Source organism: Bos javanicus, chromosome 16, assembly GCF_032452875.1.
Source record: "Bos javanicus breed banteng chromosome 16, ARS-OSU_banteng_1.0, whole genome shotgun sequence".
Lineage (NCBI taxonomy): Eukaryota > Metazoa > Chordata > Mammalia > Artiodactyla > Bovidae > Bos > Bos javanicus.
In genome coordinates this window covers 4,391,930-4,414,151 of record NC_083883.1, presented here as the reverse complement: position 1 = coordinate 4,414,151, position 22,222 = coordinate 4,391,930, and the positions used below count along the sequence as shown (strand labels likewise).

Below are 22,222 nucleotides of genomic sequence, written 5' to 3'. Positions count from 1 at the left end.
GCTTGATTATTTCATTCTCTCCTCTGAAGTATTCCCCCAACCTCATGTGTCATTTCTGCAGGGCCCAGGTGGATTGCCGGCTACCACAGACACACACACACACACACACACACACACCCTCACAGCACTTTCTCCAGGCTTTGGTCAGGACAGTTTCCACTTTCTCTCTGCTGTTATCGCTTATTTGCTTTGTCTTTTGCTCCTCCCAGTGTCCAGGGCAAGTCTCTCATGGCCCAGCGACTTACAACTCCAATAGATAAAGCATTTTTCAACTAGAAGGGGCCTTGGGTCACTGGGTCCCAGATGGCTCATTCTGTAGTCAGAAAGCCAAGACTCAAAGACAGGAAGTAACAGGCCCCAGCAGCAAAGTGAGAACTGGAACCAAACCCTCAGGACGTCCAAGGGAGAGCTTTTCCCAGTACCGGGGAAACTCAAGTTGATAACCTTAACCAGTAAAGTCGGATCAAGGTTAACTCACATACATCTAGTGCATCTGAGATTAGAAGACCCGGGAGTTGGGAATAGTACATATGTGTGTGTACATAGGGGTGGAATGAAAGAGCTAAGTAAGCACAATTCCCTGAAACAGTTTTGCTTTATCTTCTTAAAAATAATAATTATATATGCATAAATATATAATTTGTATGTATATATGTTTAACTTTTCATTTTCATGGCAACCGACTCCAGTGTTCTTGCCTGGAGAATCCCAGGGACGGGGGAGCCTGGTTGGCTGCCGTCTATGGGGTCTCACAGAGTCGGACATGACTGAAGCGACTTAGCAGCAGCAGCAGCATGTATAATCACGAGGCTTCCCAGGTGGCACTAGTGGTCAAGAACCCATCTGTCAATGCAGGACATGTAAGAGATGCAGGTTTAATCCCTGGATCTGAAAGATCCCCTCGAGGAGAATATGACAACCCACTCTAGTTTTCTTGCCTGGAGAAGCCCACAGACAGAAGAGGCTGGCGGGCTACAGTCCATAGAGGCACAAAGAGTTGGACCCAAATGAAGTGGTTTAGCATGCACTCATATATATATAAACATACATATAAGCATTTTCCTCTTACAGGAACAATACATGTTTGACATGTTTGCTGTAAAAAAAAAACAAACAAAATGAAACGCACTAAAAAGTATGCTATGCTATGCTATGCTAAGTCACTTCAGTCATGTCCGATTCTGTGAGACCCCATAGATGGCAGCCACCAGGCTCCCCCGTCCCTGGGATTCTCCAGGCAAGAACACTGGAGTGGGTTGCCATTTCCTTCTCCAATGCATGAGAGTGAAAAGTGAAAGCAAAGTCGCTCAGTCATGTCCGACTCTTAGCGACCCCATGGACTGCAGCCTGCCAGGCTCCTCCATCCATGGGATTTTCCAGGCAAAAGTACTGGAGTGGGGTGCCGTTGCCTTCTCCGAAAAAGTATAGAGAACAAAATTAAAATCATGTAGTTTTCTACCACCCAGAATTAATCACTTACATTTTTTATATATTTCCTTCTAGAACTTTTTCCATGCAGGTAGTAATTCATTTCAAGCTTCCCTGGTAGCTCAGCTGGTAAAGAATCTGCCTGCAATGCAGGAGACCCGGTTCGATTCCTGGGTTGGGAAGATCCCTTGGAGAAGGGATAAGCTACCCACTCTAGTATTCCTGGGCTTTCCTGATGGCTCAGATTGTAAAGAATCCGCCTGCAATGCGGGTGACCTGGGTTCGATCCCAGGGTTAGGAAGAGCCCCTGGAGGATAGCATGGCAACCCACTCCAATATTCTTGCCTGAAGAATCCCATAGACAGAGGAGCCTGGGGGGCTACAGTCCATGGGGTTCCAAAGAATCAGACATGACTGAGTGACTAAGCATACCACAGGAACTCATTTCAGTACTGGGGATGGGGATGGGGATGGGGGTATGGTTTCTACAGTTCAGTGTCTTTTGTTTTTCATTTAGATCCCATGGCATAAGCACTTTCCCGCATTATTATAACACGCTCACAAACTCCATTGTAATGACTGCTTAAGAGTTCACTCTGTGCCATAATTTTTTTTAACCATTTCTTAATTGTTGGATGTTTATAAATGACACTGGGGAAGCACATTCTTGAACAAGATCCTTTGCCCGCATTTCAGATAACTTTTTTAGAACAAATTCCTAGAAGTGGAGGGCGGGGACATTTTTAAGGCTGTCCTTACTTGCTGCCAAGCAGCTTTCCAGAAACATGTACCAGTTACACCCCCACCAGCTGCATGAGAGAAGAGCCTTTTGATTCTGCCAAGGCAGCAGCACCTCGGGCTGGGGGAGGGCACCGCTTCACCAGAGGCGTCTCTGCATCGGAACAATGGGCCCCTTGTCCCACCCCCATCTCCTCTTCCCGCACGGCCCTCCTTCCCGGCTCGCGGCTTGTCTGTCTGCAAGGCCTCTGTTCAGTCCAGTGCAGTCTTGGTGCTCCAGGCTGCTGCCTCCAACAGCAGGGAGGGTGGAGCTAAAGGTGAGAGGAGAGCCTGTCCCGTGGGGGCACCATCCTTCCAGCCCCAGGGAGACCCCCAGGAGAAGTGAGGGCAGGGAGTGTGTCAGGGTTGCTCAGTCATCTGCCTTCTTCACAGAACAAGCCCACCCCAGCCCCTGGTACTAATCTGCATGTGGCAGGGGAGAGGAGAGGCCAGCCCCAGTGACAAAGGCCACAGGGGCCTCTGGCCAGCTTGAGGACAACTTCTGTTTCCCTGCAGATTCTGAAGCCCCTCCATGAATCCTCGGAAGAAGGTGGACCTCAAGCTCATCATCATTGGAGCCCTGGGGTAAGCCAAGTTCAGCCCGGGGCCTGGGGTCTGGGAAGCAGCCCCTTCCAAGGACAGTGAGACATCCAGGATGTGCTGCCCGCTTCCACGGGTCCCTTTCTGATTCAGAGTGGCACCAGGGAGGGCGTTCCACCCCAAGGAAGGGAGCTGAGGTGGGAGAAACAGGCCGGGAGTCAGACCACCTGGTTTCTGACCCCAGCTGTGCGGCAACGCCACAGTAACCGGGTACGTGAACTGGGCAAACCATTTAGCATGTCTGCCTTCCTCCGTCTCGCCACACACAGGAAATGCCTGACCATTTTGCTGGGAGGCACTCAGCTCTCTACAAACTTCTCTGCTCACTTTGGTCCCTATTTCCAGAGTCCATTCCCTAGTCCCTTGCTCCTCAAACTGCAAATGTTAGAAATTCAAAGTCTCAGAGAGAAACGGTGGTGAGACGGACAAGATGCTGAGAATGGTGTGGGGGGTGTGTTCACGTGTCCTGGTTTTTCCTCTCAGTGTTGGAAAGACCTCCCTCCTCCACCGATATGTGCATAAGACGTTTTACGAAGACTATCAGACCACGCTGGGGGCCAGCATCCTCTCCAAGATTATCATACTGGAGGACACAACCTTGAAGCTGCAGGTGAGCAGCCCTCCCATCCCCTCCTCAACATACGTGCCTGGAAATCAGCCCACAGTTCCCGGACAGGCTCTCACGCAGCAATGTGCACCCAGAAATAGAGTCATCCAGAGCATAGGTCAGCAAACTTCAACTCATGGGCCAAATCTGGTCCTCCATCTGCTTTTGAAAATGAAGTTTTAATGGAGTACAGTCCTGCCCATTTGTGACCTCGTGACCTTATGGTTGCTGTCACACTACATCAGCAGGATTGAGCAGCAGCAACAGAGAGTGTCTGCAAAGCCTGTTATTCAGGAGTACTTTCACACCTGACCTGGGAGAAAATGAGGGCTCAGATGTGACAGTACTCTTAAAAGTGTTAGTTGCTCAGTCGTGTTTGACTCTTTGCAACCCCATGGACTGTAACCCGCCAGGCGCCTCTGTCCATTGGATTCTCCAGGCCGGAATACTAGAGTGGGTAGCCATTCCCTTCTCCAGGGGATCTTCCAGACCCAGGGATCGAACCTGGGTCTCCTGCATTACAGGTAGATTATTTACTGTCTGAACTATCAGGGAATCTAAATATTAGTGCAGAGATTCTGTAGTGTACATGAATGACAGAGAGTCATGTCCGTGCATGAAAGGACTGCATGCGCCTTTACCCAGAAAGGAAGCTTTGACATGAGGTGGCCTGGTTGAACGTCCCTTCAGCCACTCATCACAGCCCCATGGGGCCACTGCTCTTTCCCTTCCAGATCTGGGACACAGGCGGCCAGGAGCGATTCCGCTCCATGGTGTCTACATTCTACAAAGGCTCTGATGGTTGTGTCCTGGCTTTCGATGTAACTGATCTGGAGTCCTTCGAAGCCCTGGAAACCTGGCGGGGTGATGTTCTGGCCAAAACCATTCCAATGGAGCAGCCCTACCCCATGGTGGTGCTGGGGAACAAGATCGATCTGGAAGACCGGCAGGTACCGTCGGCTCATTCATCCATTCACCAAACATGTGAGGACCAGTTACATGCCAGGCGCTGAGCTAAGTCCCACACATACAGAGCTGAAGCAGGCATAGTCCTTCCCTTAAGAGTTTCACAGTCTAGTAATGGAGCATTTTAAAGGTAATTATGATGCAATATGGTAAATCATGAGCAATCATAGAGAACACCTTGGGAACCACAGGGAAAGGGCAACCATCTACTCAAATCCAGGGTATACAAAGGGCTTCCTAGAGGAAGCGGGTTCCAGGCTGAAGAAACAACATGAGCAAACGTAAGAAATAGCATCAGCAAAGGTAAGAAATAGCATCATGATATGAGCTGAGAACCGAAGGCAATTCTGTCTAGAGACCGGGAATGGAAGAATGAAGGCCTAAGAAGTAGGCAGGTGGGATTTGAATTAACCTGTAGAGTAGTATTTCTTTTTTTGGTAGAATATTTGTTCTACCCAAGGTCAGATATGGAGTCTGTAGTTATGCCTCCTTGAATCTTCAAATATTCTCAGAAAGTAGTAATCTGTATTTTTATTAGCTTAAGCATATTCTACATCATCTGGCTAACCGCTTAACAAATGATCTGCTTGCTCCATGACGGCAGTGACCACATCTATGTGGGTATTTACTTATTGCAGGCATTGAGTCAAGCTCTGTTCATCATTGCCTACTAATAAGAAAAGAGTAAAAGTAAGTTAATTTATAAAAGATGTTCTTGTGCCAAACAAAACCCAAAAGACACCACAAAGAGTGTTTGAACAAGCTGCCTTAGTGTTTCAAATAGAGACAATAAATGGGGAGCTAAGTCATCATATTTGAACCACATTTTCAAAAGGGTTCAAGTAAACAGTGATAGGAGAACCGAGGCATCATTTGGAAGGATGAAGGGTGGGTGGTGAATAAGGGTACTTCCAGCTAAGCCACCCCCTCCATAAGGAAGAGCCTCCTGTTCAGAGAGAAAGACGAGTTTGGGTTTGACACGCTGAGTTTGAGGAGCTTGTAGAACAACTGATTGGGGATGACCAGTAGGCTTTAGAACACATAAGAATGAAACTTCAAAGGAGAAGTCTGTGCTGGAAATAGAAATACAGAAGTCATCAATTCTCTGGTTACTACAGGTTGCAAATTTAGTGTCAATTCTCTAAGTACAAATCCTCAATCTCAAATAAGAGTCTAAGTCCTAAATTCATTCACCAGCCAAGCAGTCTCGAATTTCCGCACTGGGGCCAGCAGCAGGTGAGAACACAGTGGCCTAGGAGGCAGGTCCCATTGTCAGCTTTACGCATCCACACGTGCTCCCCTTCTCAGGATGATTCTGGTTTCAGGCTCTGTTAGGAGTGAAGCAGAAAGAGGAGAAGTGGTCAGAAGGTCAGGGAAATCCTTATTTGACTGGTGCTGTCTCGTGCGCTCCAGCAGATATGTCACGCTGTCTCTTGGTGGGTGACTCCTTTGGGTCCTAAGAAGCCTCCAGTGGAACATTTAAATGTACCTCCCATGGCAAAGGTCTTGCATATTCTTCCTCTCTCTCCTCAGCTTCTAATTTAGGAGTTTAAGAGCCATCCTCCATCCTACAGTTCAGCTTCTCCGGCAGATGCTCTTCCGACGGGCTTTGTAACAGCCGCAGGCTGGCGAGCTCCCCTTCCCAGGGCGCACCGGTGCGTGCTGGCCGCACTGATAGCCCGGGGTAGTTCATTCTCAGGGCACTGTCCTCTCCCTGCCCTGATGCCTTTCACCTTAAGCCCCACGGGTGCAGTTAGACACCAGTTCACTGTAGCCACCAACTGTCACGTGGCCTCCCCGAAGCCCTCTTTTGGTCAGAGTTGAAGCTTTATATGGTCTTCCTCTTGTGTCAGTGTTCCCCCAACACAGTTCTCTGCAAAAAATATCCTTTCTAAACCCTCCTTTTCCATCTTTTTCTATCCATGCCGGAGGGCTTGGAGTCATTCAGCAGATTCTTGCTCATCAACCTTTGGAAATGTGCACGGTCCCATGGGTGGGCTCTCTTCCAACCAACTTGATATCCGGCATCTATCAGATGGTAGTGTCTCTGCCACAACTTCCATTTTAGCATCTTGCTTCTGTAGGTCATGGGGTGGGAGGTCAGGGGTGTTCGAGACTGAGAGTCTAACTTTCCCTCAGTGAGATAAGAGGCAGCATCTTCTGTTGAGAGGGAGGAGGAAGGGAGGCAAGAAGGAGTCTTGAGAATCATGGTGAGGCTGCTCCAGGCACTCTGTAAACAGGTGAAGGAGCTGGCCAAGGACGAAGCGCGGGACTGACGGTGCAGCAAGGGCTCCGCTAAGGGAAGAGACCAGGAGACCAGCTGAGTGGAGTCCGGGTTGTGGTTTTCTTCAACAGCAGTGCATGGGGTGAAGGCCAGGGACCTGAGGGAGGGTTTTTCCAGACAAGAGTAGCTGAAGAACAGAGCCGTGAGGGCACCGAGACCCATAGAAGGAAGAAGAGAGACCAGGAGAGGCTGAAGAACCAGGGGGCTGTCAGAGGTTGAAGAGCAGGCAAAAGGAGGAAGGGAAAAAGAGACCACGTGTAAAGGTTCATGGAGGCCCTGGGCTGGGCCTGGAGGGGCAGGCGGAATGGGGAGGAGGTGGAGATGGAGGGAGGGGAAGGAAGTGTGAGGCTCGGGGCTGCGTGGAAAGGAAGCTTCACCAGATCACAAGCATCCAAGGAATGAGGGTACCGGATGGGAGGTGTAAGTGATGACTCAGAGGGGTAGAGGCATCCAATCCCAGCCACGGGGGCATGAGCTTTGTTCTGCAGAGAGAGGAAGAATAAAGGTTTGAAAGAAACAGTGAAGCCCAAGGCAAGCCCAACTCCGTCTCTGGGATCTGTGCTGAACAGGGTGTGGAAAGAGCTCCCCCACTGGAGAAGGTGACAGGATTTGGAGGGGGGCAAACCGGAGGAAGAGAGGTGAGGAAGTGCTCACAGGCATGAAACAAGCACAGGGAAATGCAGAGGAGGAGCTGGGAGTGGGGCTCGCAGAGGGACTTAGATCCAGAGACCCGGGATGGGGAGCCAGAGGTGAGGCTGGGACACCGCTGCCCTCCAAGGGCACAGACCAGGCAGAGGATGCTGCCAAGCCTGAGAGGCGAAGCTGGGGCTTGGAGAGCAGGCTGCAGATAGTCCTCACTTGCACAGGGCTGAGTGGATAAGGACCCTGAAGGACCACCTTCTCTGAGCTCAAATTCATGTGTGTCTTTGGCCAGTTCCAGCTTCTTTATGAAATGGACACCAGACTCAGATTTCATGAGGTTATTTGAGGCTCATAGGCAATGATGCCTATAAAGCACATGGCAATCTTAATACATGAAAGAGATTGTTACCCACCTTCTTAATTTAATATCTCCAGTGTGGGGGCTGGAAATATAGGGAAGTTCTTCCTACTTAACAAAAAGAAAATGAGTATTTAAAACGCACATACTAGATATGGCACGATGAAGTGTTAGTCACTCAGTCGTGTCCAACTCTTCGTGACCCCGTGGACTGTATCCTGCCGATCCTCTGTCCATGGGATTCTCCAGGCAAGAATACTGGAGTGAGTTGAAATTCCTTTCTCCAGGGGATCTTCCCCACCCAGGGATTGAACCTGGGTCTTCTGAACTGCAGGCAGATTCTTTATTGACTGAGCTGGGGAAATGAGCATTGATGGTTGTACAAAGACGTGAATGTACTGATGCCACTGAACTGGATGCCTCACTATAGTCCAAATGATACATTTTACATTTATGTATAAATATACCTTTTATATTTATATAAACATATGAATATATAATATATAAAATTACATTAAATATATAATTATATAAAATATATTATACTTATATAAAATTTATGTTTTATATTTATATATTATATATATATATTTATATTTTATATTTTTGTATATTTTACCACAATCAATCAATCAGTATCTCACCAGGATAATTGTAAAGAAATTGCTGACTTAGGTTTTTCTTAAAGTCTCTACCTGTTTTACAGAGGTAAAAGGGAAAAAAAATTGTTTAAAAAAAAACCAGCTCTGCTAGCGTCTATGCTATGAGGAATTTATTCACTAGGATGTAAATTCTTTGCTCTCAAGTAGGCAGTTTCTGATTCACTGCTGATCCATAACATTGGGATTATGTTTTCTGAAGATATTCTTTGTTATTTTTTATTGGTTTCAGATGTATCTGACCTATCTCAAGACACACAATTGATCATTTTAATGCATATGAGATGGAAAAGCATCATAGATAAACGTCTGCAAAATGGACTAATTTTGTCAAACATTTGACCGCTGATGAAAAATAAAATGTTAATAGTATGTGCGCATGCTAAGTCACCTCAGTTATGTTCTACTCTTTGTGACCCTATGGACTGTAGCCCACCAGGCTCCTCTGTTGATGGGATTCTCCAGGCAAGAATACTAGAGTGGGTTACCATGCCCTCCTCAGGATCTTCCGGACCCAGGGATCAAACCCACATCTCTCATGTTTCCTGTTTTGGCAGTTGGGTTCTCTACCAGTACACCACCTGGGAAGCTCGTATATTGCCAAGGCCAGAGGAGCCTGGTGGGCTACAGCCCATAGGGCAGCAGGTCAGACATGACTGAAGCAACTTAGCACACACACACATCAGCCAAAGCAAAAACCAACAGAGTAACACTTGCAAAGTTTTTACCCTGCCCATGTCTCCATGGGCCACAGCCTGAGTTTATGTCTACAGTCAGAGCCTAAGTGATATATAACTGTTATTTTAGAAATAAAAGACAACAAGATTTTAAAAATCCTGAAGTTGGTGCTAGAATTGGAAAGGAAAAGTGAAAAGTGCCGTGTGGGTCGTTTTTTGCCCCGTGGCGACTTTCTGAGGTTGACTGGAAGACGTGAGGGGATTATAAAGAACGTTAATTCACAATACAATCCCAACTGATATTCTGGAGTATGTATTTAACCACTCTGTAAAAACTGGACAGAGAAGGAGCGGGAAGAAATGAGATAAACGTCTGTCACGCCAGGCAGCAGGCAGGGTCGGTCATTGTCCGCGGCCTGAAGGGACTGTGCCTGTGTATCACTGTACGTGTGGGCTTATCTTCCTAGCTCTGTCTCTGGGTGAACTTGGGCACCAGTCTGGGCTTCTGCTTCTCACGCCATGAGATACAAAGAAGCTCCCTGCCTCCTGGAAAAGCAGAGGCACTTGAGCTCATTTCAGTTCGCTTCCGTGTTTACTGCAACCCCTTAGGACCAACAGTGTGCCCAGAAAGATGCTCGTCACCTGGTGGGGGGCGGGGGCGGGGGTAGGATATAAAGAAGGAGAGAACAACAAGAAGAGGAAGTCCAGTCCTTGACCTAAAGTCTTTTTAAGGACTATAAAAGATACAAAGCCCCTTGCACTCCTAAGATGCCATCAACATATCACAACATATTAATTTCTAAGGGTCGATTATGTGTCTATTACTGGTGAGGACAACGATAATCAGCAACCTGGCCGTCCTTGATGCTTCATCCACATAGCTCAGGATTTTGCCCAAGCTGTGAGGCGTCTTGGTTGTTCGCCGGGTCAAGGGCGCTTATGGTCCAGAGGAGGGGGCCGTCCTGGCCGGCTGGGGAGCCCCTCGCACCACGAGGCAGGAGGACCTTAGGACCAGAGGCCAAGACCAGCGCTGGGGCCGCTCCCTGCTCTGCTCCAGCGCAGCAGCTCCCGGGAGGCTGGGGAAGGAAGAGGATGTGGGGATGCCATCCGGACGCCCCAGATGGCAGGCTGCTCAGCTAACCACAATGCCTAGACCTGCGGCCAGAACAACAAGGACCAAAGAGACAGGCAACAGTGGAGCTCCTTTAACCCCAGGAAGACAGACTTTCCAGAACCTGCAGGAGACAAAGGATAGTCTCAGATCTCCCCCTGGCTGCCCTGTGTTCAGGAAAAGGAGCTGAGTCATTCTTTGTTATGAGAAAAACCTTGGCTCCCTTAAACAAAGTGAAACAATGGTTATAAAGCACCAGGCACAGCAAATAGCAACATATGGTCATTCCCTATCCCCCAGATAACTGATCAGACTAAACTCAGCGGAGCCAATGGTCTTTGGAAGTAACCTGCAGAGCTGCCAGAGCCTTCTCCAAGCCAACGTCCTCAAACTGTGATTGGCATTTGCATTTGCTGCTGCTGCTGCTAAGTCGCTTCAGTCATGTCCAACTCTGAGCGACCCCAGAGACAGCAGCCCACCAGGCTTCCCCGTCCCTGGGATTCTCCAGGCAAGAACACTGGAGTGGGTTGCCATTTCCTTCTCCACGCATGAAAGTGAAAAGTGAAAGTGAAGTGGCTCAGTCGTGTCCAACTCTTAGCGACCCCATGGACTGAAGCCTACCAGGCTCCTCCTTCCATGGGATTTTCCAGGCAAGAGTACTGGAGTGGGGTGCCATTGCCTTCTCCGGGCATTTGCATTTGGGTAGAGGTATATTCATTCAGCCTGTGGAGAGTGGCTTGTGGGGCCAGGCCAAGAGCTAAAAAGTCCTGACTCTGAGCTCACGGCTCAGACAGTAAAGAGTCTGCCTGCAGTGCAGGAGATCCGGGTTTGATCCCTGGGTCGGGAAGATCCCCTGGAGGAGGAAATGGCAACCCGCTCCAGTATTCTTGCCTGGAGAATGCCATGGACAGAGGAGCCCGGCAGGCTTCAGTCCATGGGGTCGCAAACACGACTGAGCGACTTCACTTTCACTTTCTTTGTTTCTTTCTGAGCTCAAGAAAGCTAGAGTCCAGCGGGAGACAAGTTCCTGCCCAGAAGCACAGCTCCTGCCCAGGACCCGGCAGAGGGCAGCGCAGGTGGCGTGAGAGCGCGGGGCTGGGGCCGCCTCCGAGCTCTGCCTTTCTCAGCTGTGTGATCTGAGGCAAGCTGCTGAAACTCTGAGCCTCAGGGGCCTTACCTATAAGTGAGTGAAAGTCGCTCAGGCGTGTCCGACTCTGCAACCCCATGGACTATGCAGTCCGTGGAATTCTCCAGGCAAGGATCTTGGAGGATAAGGCCTTTCCCTTCTCCAGGGGATCTTCCCAACCCAGGGATCGAACCCAGGTCTCCTGCATTGTAGGCAGATTCTTTACCAGCTGAGCCACAAGGGAAGCCCAAGAATCTTTCCGACCCAGGGATCGAACTGGGTTCTCCTGCATTGCAGGTGGATTCTTTACCAACTGAGCTATCAGGGAAGCCCTCTTACCTATAAAGTGCAGCTAAAAAGACCCACAATGTTGTTAGCGGATTAAATGAGTTAGTATGATCAGACGTCTAATCCAGCATGTGGCCCAGAGTAGAAGCTTATCAGCTGCTCCCAGGACTTTCCCCTGGGAAAGAAAGGTTAGCAGGGACCCAGGTCTCTGCCCAGCAGCACGGGCCTAATAAGCCAGCTCAGGAGAATGGGGTCCTCCCTCCAGGCCCTGGCTGGTGTCTGTTGCATCCACCTGCCTTTGCAGGCGCTGAGAAAGGAGCTGGTGGCAAGAAGCCGCTCCCAGTCCAGGCTGGGAAGATGCTGTAGCGAGGAGGGCTTTAGTTCTTCCAAGCCTGTGTTCAAATCCTGCTCGGTCCTACACATGCCAGTCTTCGGTCTCCTCGTGTGTGAAATGGAGCTAACAATAGCCACCTCATTGGCTTGTGTTTAAAAAAAAAAAAAAATAGCACAGGTAAGCTTACAGCCACATGGAAGGTTCTCAGTATATGGGAGTGGTGGTGGGGATGGTGGGCTTGGATGGTGGTGATGATCGTGGTGCAGACGTGATGACTGCAGGGATAATGGCGACGATGATACAGGAATGGTGGTCATTTCTTACCCTCATGCAGGTTCCGCAAGAGGTAGCCCAAGGCTGGTGTAAAGAGAAGGATATTCCCTATTTTGAAGTCAGTGCCAAGAATGACATCAACGTGGTACAAGCCTTTGAGATGCTGGCCAGTCGGGCTCTGTCAAGGGTGAGTGGCACATGCCAGGGCTGCCCCCTAGGATGGGCGGGCTCAGAAGCATCTAGAAAAGTACATGCTGGGCACAGGGAGGGGTGCGGCTGGGACAGGAGTGCTCATTGTCTTGGTTAATTAGTTACTGAATGAGCTCGACAGTACTCTAATTCTGGAACCACAGAATTCCAGAGGCATTAAGCTTCCTTAGCTTTATGGGGGGTTCATCATTGGTGGTTCCTCAATCTGACTGATTATCATTTGTGGAGTTCCCATAAAATTCAGTCCTGTATCTCATCCCCACAGATTCGAATTCAGTAAGAGTCTGAGAAGCAATGAGCTAGTTCAGTCCTCACTGATGGGAGAGTAGCCCCGAGGTGTTAAGTATTGGTCCAGGAGGAATAATCAAGCCTGGGGAATTTGCTGACATCCTCCAATCAAGACAATGGATAGATGTAGACCCCGTGGTGTGGTCTTGCAACAAGCAGGTCTTGAGTGCGCCGTTTGCGCCCGGCCCCTCGCGGTGCCCCAGGGCCCCTCGCTCTCGTAAGAAGACAGGCCCACAGGGGAGCAGCTGCAGCGCAGGCTTTGATGGGTGAGGGGGACCCAGAGGAGGGGCACACAGCCTGCACTGCAGAAGGGAGGCAGGAGAGAGGAGAGGAAGCTCAGGGCAGACTGCCCGGCAGCATTGGAGGGTTTCATTGCCATTCTGTGTGGAGTCTGGAAACTGTGAAGAGGGTCCATGAGAGACTGGCACTGGGAGGGGCGCAGCCCGTTTCACTGTTCTGCCACATCCAGCCAAGGTGGGCTTCTTAGAAGCAGGGAGAAGGCCATCACGGCAGTGATTTTTAATTTTTAATCTTTAAGGAAAAGCACACATGAGGACAGGCGATTGGAGGGTTGCCCTCTGCGGAGAAGTCCGCTGCGTGGCACTGCCCACCATGGGGAGGGACAGCAGCCACCCCCAGAAGCTGCCCAGGGAAAGGGTTCAAGCTCGCCACCTTCATACCCCATTGCCTTAACCTTAGGGTTTGTCCTCGTGGGCTATTCTTAATACATCCCCTCCAGGCCACCCGCACTCGCCGTCTCCTTTATGGGAAGCAGGGGTTATCTCCAGCACTTGGTCAAGTGCAGCTCCATCACCCAGTCGGTAATACAGACGTGCCTGCTCAGGCCACTCCCTGGAAGGCTCGGGAAGCTGTTTGACCTTGTAGGGTGACGTGTGATCAACGATCCACCACAAACACAGTGCTGTGATCACCGAATGCTTACTCTCGGGGAAGCTCCATCAGCTCCACCAGCCCGTGTCTGTGTGTGGTTAGCGTCTGTCCTTTCTGGAGAAGGCGTGTCCTTCATTCCTGAAGCCATGCCCTTCCTGCTGTGTCACTGTCATGATGCAGCGGTGTTAGCATACGGTAGCTTGTCTTGTTCTTGTTTTTGCTTTCTTCCCAATGGCCTTACTTGTCAAAAGAACGGATTGGCAACCCCGTGTCAGTCCCTCATGATGATAGAGGAAATTTACGACCAGAAGTCTAGAGGTCACAGGTGTGATGTCCACGGTCAGACTGAGCTTGGTTGGATCCTGGCCTTATGCTTTCAGGTGGACTCCTGGGCAAGATGTATGACTTCTCTGAGCCTCAGTTTCCTCATCTGTAAAGTGGGAATAATTGCATCCCATAAATATTATTGAGATGTCAGGCTAGGGCTAGAGATGTAGACCTCATGGCCCATGGTCAGGTAGAGGATTAAGGTGTCCACAAGAGTCAGGGGGTGAGGAAAGTGCTATGGGGTGGGGGGTGGGGCAGGCATGGCCAAGGCATCAAGGTGACTGAGAGGTGCTGGTGGCAAGGCCAGTGAGGATGCCTACCCAGAGAAGGGGCCTGTCGGCTGGATGTTGAGGTGACAGTTTGCAGGTGGACGGCTAAGCCAGGGAGGGTGTGAGCAGCAGCTGCAGAGGGCAGAGAGAAGGGCGTGACAGAGGCCCAGGTGTGAGTCCACGGGGCTCATGTGAGGGGCCACCACGGGCTCCATCTGTACGAGGGGAAATGGGGCCTGGAGGGAGCCAGGGGCGCTGGGCCAAGGTGAGCAGCGAGGCTCTCAAGGTCAACAGCAGCAGACCATGGAGGCCTGCTGAGCCCTGACCAGACCTCAGGCTGCATACGATAGGCCCATCGTCTCTAGACCCGCTGCCAGACCCCTGGGCCACACAGGAGCCCACCTGGGGCCTGGAAGCCAGCAGGGTGTGTCCCTCTGCAATGTCTCTATTATGGAGAGATTTGGAGGAGAAACATTTTGCACTAAAGCAAACATGCGTACTAGGACACAGAATGTAAAAACACATGTGGGCTTTTAAGGTGAAGCTGGAGTTTGCAAAACTATATTTTAAGGTCAAAGAAGAGTTTTCAAGGACATTTCCCCCAAGGACCTGTCTCTCCTTCTTATGTGCTCATTCACAGCAGCCCAGAATCCTTGGAGAGGAGGATGAAGGAGGGAGCCCAGCCTGGGGTGGGAAGAGCTGGGCTCTGAAGTCAGCGGATCTGGCTTTAAATCCTGCCTCTACCTCTTACTGTGTCCTTGACAAGTCACGTGCCTCCTTAAGCCATTGCTTCCCTCCCTTTACAGTATAAGTAATGGTGTCTTCCTCATGGGGCTGTTGCCAGGGCTAGATAAAATAATATGGTGGTACAGAGAAGGCTATAAATAAAAGGTAGCTGTTTCTATTCATTTATTTTGGCTGCACTGGGTCTTCGTTGTGGCACCTGGACTCAGTAGTTATAGCATGTGGGTTTCGCTGCCCCGAGGCATGTGACTCTTAGGTCAAACCTGCATTCTTAATCACTAGACCGCCAGAGAAGTCCCTAAAAGGTAGCTATTTTTAAATGAAAGCGCAGGGAAGTTTCATGCTGCAGGGAAGATGAGCTTGATGGGTGGTTCTGAAGGTACAGGCATGAGAGGATGGGGATGGCAAGGATGCGGCGGATTAAAGAGACTTTGGAGGGAGCACTGTTGACGGTTGATGATGATCAAACAGAGGAGAGAAGGAATCAGGAGCTGCTGAGGTTGATGACGAGGTTTCTAGCTTGCCAAACGGAGGAATGATTGATTAGTGTTGCTGTCGACCAAGATAGAAAAGAGAGGAGGGAAAGCAGAAGCCTCACAAGAGGAGGAACAATGTGGTCCACTGGGACACACGGCATCTGAGCTTTCGGGCATTTGAGAATGTCTGAGTTCTGCAGTGAGCTCTGGATGGAAGGAGCGATTTACAGGTAGAATACCAGAAGAGGTGCTCAGTTTGCATTCTGAAAGGAGAGAAGGTAGGTAGTTACATTAGTGTCCCGATCTGGCCATTTTGAAGGATCAGGTGTTTAGCTATTCATGGTTAAGAATGCCCTCATAGAATAGCACTGAAACATGAATATTACCATATGTGAAACAGATCGCCAGTCCAGGTTCAATGCATGAGACAGGGTGCTCAGGGCTGGTGCACTGGGATGACGCTGAGGGATGGGATGAGGAGGGAAGTGGGAGAGGGGTTACGGATGGGGGACACATGTACACCCATGGCTGATTCGTGTCAATGTACGGCAAAAACCACTACAATATTGTAAAGTAATTAGCCTCCAATTAAAATTAATTCTTTAATTTAAAAAAAAGAATGCCCTCATAATCAAAGAAGGGAAACCCACCTGCTTTGGGGGATTTGGGCTGATAGGATTTTGCTCTTACTGAGTTGGCAATACCACCCCTGATGGGCTGGTCAGGCCTGGCATGGGCCGCAGTGCGGAGGCCCAGTTCCTTTTGGGTTAATTAGAGAAAGACATAATTACGGTGTCTGGGAGAAGGCAGGCTGACTAACAGCTAAGCCTAGTGAAATTACAGGACTTTTATAAGGTCCTTGGGGTGCAGGATGTAAAGGCAGGGTCATGAGGTGACCAGGCTTGGAGAGACAGACTCACAGCCACGTCCTCACCGAAATGATGTCTTAGGATTCTAGGTGTTATATCACTCGGCATGCACACACTTGCCAAGAGGACTGTGGTCCGAATCTCACCGGGAGCCTAATTATGGCCTGCCGGTGACTTGGAAGCTCTGTAGGAAACCCGAGGATTGAGATGATGCCCTTTTCGAGTGAAATGATGTCATAAATGGAAAGAGCTCAGGGCTGACATGACCCTGGGGAGGATGTGACTATTACTGGGTGAAGAGAGCCGGCCTGAAGACCTCAATCTTTACCTGTGTAACGGATGAGTAGGCTTCTCACATCCTCCCAAGCAGCATTCTGTTTGTTCCCCAAAGTGCAGAGCTGCTCCGGCAGCTCAGACTCTCCTCCTACAGTCCGGCACTGAGGCTGAGGCCCAGGCTCTGCTCATGGTCTCAACCAGCCTGGATGTGAGGCTGGGGCACTCTCAGGGTGGTGAAACAGCAGGCCCAGCCTCCTGGCCCAACAGGTCCAAGAAGAAATGTTCTGACTCCAGCCAAGGTATCTTTGTTGTTCCCGGTGAGAAGGGGACTGACAGAGTACTAAAATAAGAGGCTCCTTTCAAAAGCCTGTCTTTCTGGAAGCAGTGAATCGGTCAGCCTAAACAGTAATGCTCGGTTCCTCCTTGCCCTCCCTGTGAGGCTCAGAAGAGTCAGGCTTTTAACCACAGTCGGCTCAGTGGAGTGCGCATGCCCTGCAGAAGGGGCTGACTGCAGGACTGGGCGGTGTTCCGAGCCGTGCAGACCCAGCCCGCACACCAGGCCTCGACGGTGCTGGGAGAAGGAGCTTCTCTAGCCATTTTCTCTGCTTGGGCACCTCTGGGTAGGAGTCTGCTCTCTCGGGGTGAGGATATCTGGGGTGTGCTGGGCTGGGTCTACAAGCAGTGGGCTAGGATCCTCCCCAGCAGAGGGGGATACGGGACTGGCGTGGAGACATCCCTGGAGGGACAGGCTTTCATTGGGAGATGCAGGCCTCCACTCCCCAAAACTAATACTTGCTATTAATATATATATATGACAAGGCTTCCCAGGTGGCGCTAGTGCTAAAGAACCCACCTGCCAGTGCATGAGATGTAAGAAACATGGGTTCCATCTCTGGGTGGGTAAGGGAGGAGGGCATGGCAACCCACTCCAGTATTCTTGCCCAGAGAATCCCATGGACAGAGGAGCCTAGAGGGCTACAGTCCATAGGGTCGCAAAGAGGTGGACACAGCTGAAGGGACTTAGCATGCACGCATGCATATGTGACAAAGAAAATTCTAATTTCCCCAGAGAATTTGCTGAGGGCTACTCCAGGCCCATCATCCAGGCTGACTAAGGGTAGCTGTGCTCTGCTGGCCGGTAGAGCTGGGAGATGGGGGCTCTGCAAGAAGCAAACACATGAAGAAGGGCTGGGTCCCAGGCCCAGTGCCCTGAGTTCTGGGCTGTCAGGCTGAACTACTGCTCAGCCTGAGGGTGGGGGGCCACCATCATGAGGGCGAAGCAGCCTCCTGGGATCCAGAGTCATGGGTACTAAGGATTTGGTTGACATTTCCCAGCTGGGACCCACAGAGGAAGTAAAGGAACAGACATCATTCTGGAAATTGTCCCCTCGGAGGGGCACTTGAGACAGACAGCCGCATGGAGGGGGCTGGTTCCCAGCTCAGGTCCACACCAGCATATCCACTGGTGTGGGTGGTGAGTGATCCACTCACCATTACACACACTACACCCGCCATGGGAGGAGTGTGAAGGCTGGGAGCTCAGAGATGGGGGAGCATGAGCAGAGAAAGAGACAGGATCCCTCTAAGAAGAGGCCCATCTCCTGTGGGAGGACAGCCTGCCTGCCTCACCCCTGTGCCAAGAAGGGCGGCTCATGGCAAAGGGGTGGCCAGCCAGGTGGGCAGAGGCTTGTTAGGCTGACCGTAGGCTTTCTCTGGACCTTGCTGGGATAGGAGACTTTGGGAGGGTGGGCAGAGAAGCAAAAAGGCCCAGTAGAAACATTGAGTCTGTTTTTGGGAGGGCTCCCTGGACGTGGGAGGGACAGAGGATGAAGGGGAGGTTGGGAGCTGGTGTGTGGGGACGTCCGCAGGGACGTCTTCTGCAGACACGAGCAGCGATCTGTCATCATCTCTGTCACCTGAGGTCAGACGTCCCCCGGGTTGTCCTCTCTGGAGAATGGTGAGTGAGGGGACCCGGCTGGAGGTCAGGAGCTCATGCAGCCGCCGGCCTGCTCTGGGCTCCAGGGAAGTAGCTGGAGAAGGAGGTGAGGCAGGAGCGGGCGGGGAAGACGTCCTCTGGGCCTCCCAGCTGCACAAGGCGAGTGAACAGAAAGCCCGACCACCAGCAGCCATTGAGAAATAGAGGGCAGGGGGAGCTTAGCCCGCTGGGAGGCGAACGCTGACGCCTCTTTTCCTTCCGCAGTATCGAAGCATCTTAGAGAGTTACCTCACAGACTCCATCAAGCTCTCACCGGAAGACCAGCCCAAGAGCAGATGCTGCTGACCCTCCGGACCCCGGCTCTGCGCGCCCAAGGACGGAGCGTGCGCCGAGCTGGCCCGCCGGCCGCCCGCGCTCAGACGGCAGCCAGGCTCCGAGGCCAGCCGCGGCCCTCGCCTCCGTGCGGGCTCCAGACCAGCCCTGCCTCAGTCTGAGTGCAGACAGTCAGGGCGGAACCCGGGACGTCCCAGCCGAGTCCCAGAGGAGTCACGGCCCCCTCGCTGGCCCCGGCTTTCCTGCGCTGCGCCCTCCCTGGACACCTCCTGCTCTGGAAGGCGCATCCCTGCATCCAGGCCGCTGTGTGTGGAGGCGATGGACCGGCCTTCCTCAGCGCGCCCACCGCACCCCACCCCCTTAGAGCCTCCGCACAGCTGTGGACCAGGGTCCCTGCAACCAGGGCTGGGGAGGAGGTCCCCATCAACCCCTGGCAGCAGCTGTTCAGGCCTGGGACAGACTGTCTGTCTGTGCCCCCGGAGCACAGGACAGAGGGAGCACAGGAAGACCCCCCGGGACCGCGAGTGTCTCCTTGGCTCAGGCTGCGGCCTCAGCTGGTTGGTCTGTCACACGAGGGTAGCACGTGCCCTGCCCACATCCTGTGGCTCTTAAGGACCAGAAGGTCGGCTTCAATCCCAGGCACTCCCGTGGAGACACACTGCCATTCCCTCAACAAGTCCTTTTGGGTATCTACTATGTATGATGCCTTGAGGTCCAGGGACGCGTGTAACGAAGACCTTGCTCTCCTGGTCTGACGTTCTGGAGAGGGAGGGAGGCAGTAAACCCAGAATTTGACCAGATGTTTTCAATTAGCAGGTAAGCGCTTGAACCAAGCAAGGTAATGGGAGAGAGAAGGACGGAGGGTGGCGTTAGGTGCTGTTTCAGATGTTTCAGACAAAGTAGCCCAGGAGAGCTTCCCTGGGGAAGCGACATTGGCCCAAAGGCTGGAGAATGAGAAAACGGCTGCCATCTGAACTGGACGAAGAGCGTTCTGAGCACAAGTAGAAGCAAGGGCCAAGGCTCCAGGTCAAGGACAAGCTTGTTTTATTCCAGGGACAGTGAAAAGACACTCATTAACCTGAGAACTCAAAGCTGCTATTCCAGAGACAAGGTGGACACCGCCCCCCGCCCCCCGCCCCTCGCCCCCAGCACCGGAAGGCTCCTTGTCAGCCGGCCACCAGAGGGCAGCAGTGCGCCTCCCAGGAGAGCAGGAAAGGGCGGCTCCATGGACGCTGGGCGGGCCGCAGTTTTCCTCTGCTGAGATGCTCAGAGCTCGTTCTTTGGCTCCGGGCATTTTCAGTTCTTCGAGATTCCGAGGCAGAAACATCCCAATTTCTTAATCCTACTGAGAGATGGGCAAAAACTGCTGCATCAGTGATTCAGGCAAGAAATCAGCATCGGTGATAAATCCTGGAAAGCTGGGTAGTCTGTTCCTGCAGATGCTACAGCCGTAATTTTTTTTCTGCTGGTGACGAGCAGCACTTACAGAGCCCAGCCTGAAGGGAGTCGGCGAGATGACCGACCGCCCCCCAGGGTTTCCGTGGCCACATCCATGCCCACCACAGAAGTCTCCTGTCTACACAGAAGTACCCTTCTCTGAATGTTAGCGCAGGACTTCCAAGCGTCACCTGACACTGCAGATTCGCCCAGAGGTAGAGGAAAGGGGAGGTGAGGGGTCAGTAAGAGTTTGGGGAACCCCTTCTCCCCACAGGAACAGGCGGCCCAGCGCACAGCTCTGTCCCTGCGTCCTTCGCGGGGGCGGCACTCTGCGTGTCATGCGGGCTGTCCTGGGGGGCAGTGGGACTGTGGACTGGCTGCATGGTGCGTGGAATGTGTGCCACAGCTGGTGCACTTCAGTGGGCGTAGGGACCATTCTAAAAGTGCACAACAGATAATAAATGTCTTTCTTAGTTTTAATCCTTTGTGGTATTTGGCTTTTAAAGTCTTTTTTTTTTTTTTTCAATATCTGCATAGTTCAAAATTCAAAAGAAGACAAAGACATCAAAAAGTAAAATGACAGGGCCATAATGGTCAGTGCCCACTGCAAAATGAAAATGCCTTGTCCCTTGTCCAAAAATCATGACAAGTTCCAAGACGGTCACGCTGAGCAAAGTTCCAAGACGGTCACGCTGAGCTATTGAAACAAGCATGGGGTCCTTCTGAGTCCAGGTACCACCTGCCTAGGAAGTCATGACTGAGTAAGCATATTTTCTCAGGGCTCTCCAGAATGACAAACCCTGGCCAGGCCCACCTGAGCTGCTTGGAGATAAAAGGTTCTGTCTTTGCAAAAGTCACGTGGAGATCCAACCCCAGGCCCAAACCACACATTCTGAGTCTTGTTTGGAGTCAGGGGCCAGGACCGAATGTTCACATGCGGGTGGAGAGTGGGGGCCGCGGCCCACAGCCTCGCTCCTGTCACGACTAAGGGACATGCTAGTGACCAGCCTCAAGATGGAACTGAGCTGAAACACTGTGGGCCGCTCCTCACCCCCAGCCCCACGCCTGAGTCAGGCTGGCCCTCAGTTCCCACCCCGCAGGGGCAGGTATTATTGGCAGAGAGAGGCAAGGTGTGGGGGCTCTAACTCCGGGCTCAGGAGAGCCCACTAGAGCCTGCATGAGGGTGGGGCAGCAAGTCATGGGGCCCTGCCCTCAGCATCCCTTCAGAGAGGGGACCCAGCCAGCAAGACTGGGTGACCAGGCCCTTCCTGGACCCACCACAGCCCTGCTTCGAGGGGCAGCTGCAGGCTGCTAGTGAATAATCGAGAGAATCCAGCCCAGGGCTCTGTGTGGCACACACCCATAAACGTGAAAGTGAAAGTCACTCGGTCGTGTCCCACTCTTAGCCACCCCATAGACTATAGAGTCCATGGAATTCTCCAGGCCAGAATACTGGAGTGGGTAGCCTTTGCCTTCTCCAGGGGATCTTCCCAACCCAGGGATCCAACCCAGATCTGCATTGCAGGTGGATTCTTTACCAGCTGAGCCACAAGGGAAATTCAACAATACTGGAGTGGGTAGTCTATCCCTTCTCCAGAGGATCATTCTGACCCAGGAATTGAACCAGGGTCTCCTGCTTTGCAGGCGGAGTCTTTACCAGCTGGGCCACAAGAGAAGCCCATACATGCCCATGGGCCTTGGAAAAAAAAACATCTTATTGCCAAACAAACCTGGCTGGGCCCCACCACCCATGGGAATTGGGGGAAATGCTGTTTCTGTGTTTGCTCCTCCTCAGAGGCTCCCACTGCTCCCTCCACAGCCAGGGGCAGGTCCTGCTCTCAGGCACCAGCAGGCACCCACGATGTGGTCCTGTTCCCAGAAGCTCAGTCCCAGGGGCAGCCACGCTGGCTGCAGCGACACCCAAGACCCACTGCCATGCACAGCAGACCCAGCTGCGACAGTGGACCGGTGTGAGGCCAGACCTGCGGCGTGCACACCTGGAGGCTCCCCCCAAGGTGACAGCTGGAAGCAGGGTC

At 51.8% G+C, this 22,222-nt stretch overlaps 1 protein-coding gene across 2 annotated transcripts in view; it reads left to right on the top strand.

Annotated features, from left to right (window-relative positions):
- The window catches only part of RAB7B (RAB7B, member RAS oncogene family), a 28,456-nt gene extending 7,790 nt beyond the window's left edge, over window positions 1-20,666 (top strand). The window contains exons 2-6 of one of the 2 annotated variants that reach the window (XM_061382027.1): window positions 2,722-2,790; window positions 3,289-3,415; window positions 4,147-4,362; window positions 12,192-12,317; window positions 18,681-20,666. In XM_061382027.1, the coding sequence (XP_061238011.1) occupies window positions 2,738-2,790; window positions 3,289-3,415; window positions 4,147-4,362; window positions 12,192-12,317; window positions 18,681-18,761 (603 nt within the window). In that variant the 5' untranslated portion in view covers window positions 2,722-2,737 and the 3' untranslated portion in view covers window positions 18,762-20,666. The remainder of the gene's footprint in view (window positions 1-2,721; window positions 2,791-3,288; window positions 3,416-4,146; window positions 4,363-12,191; window positions 12,318-18,680) is intronic. The other variant, XM_061382028.1, reaches the window with a different exon arrangement.
- Window positions 20,667-22,222: the final 1,556 nt, after the last annotated feature.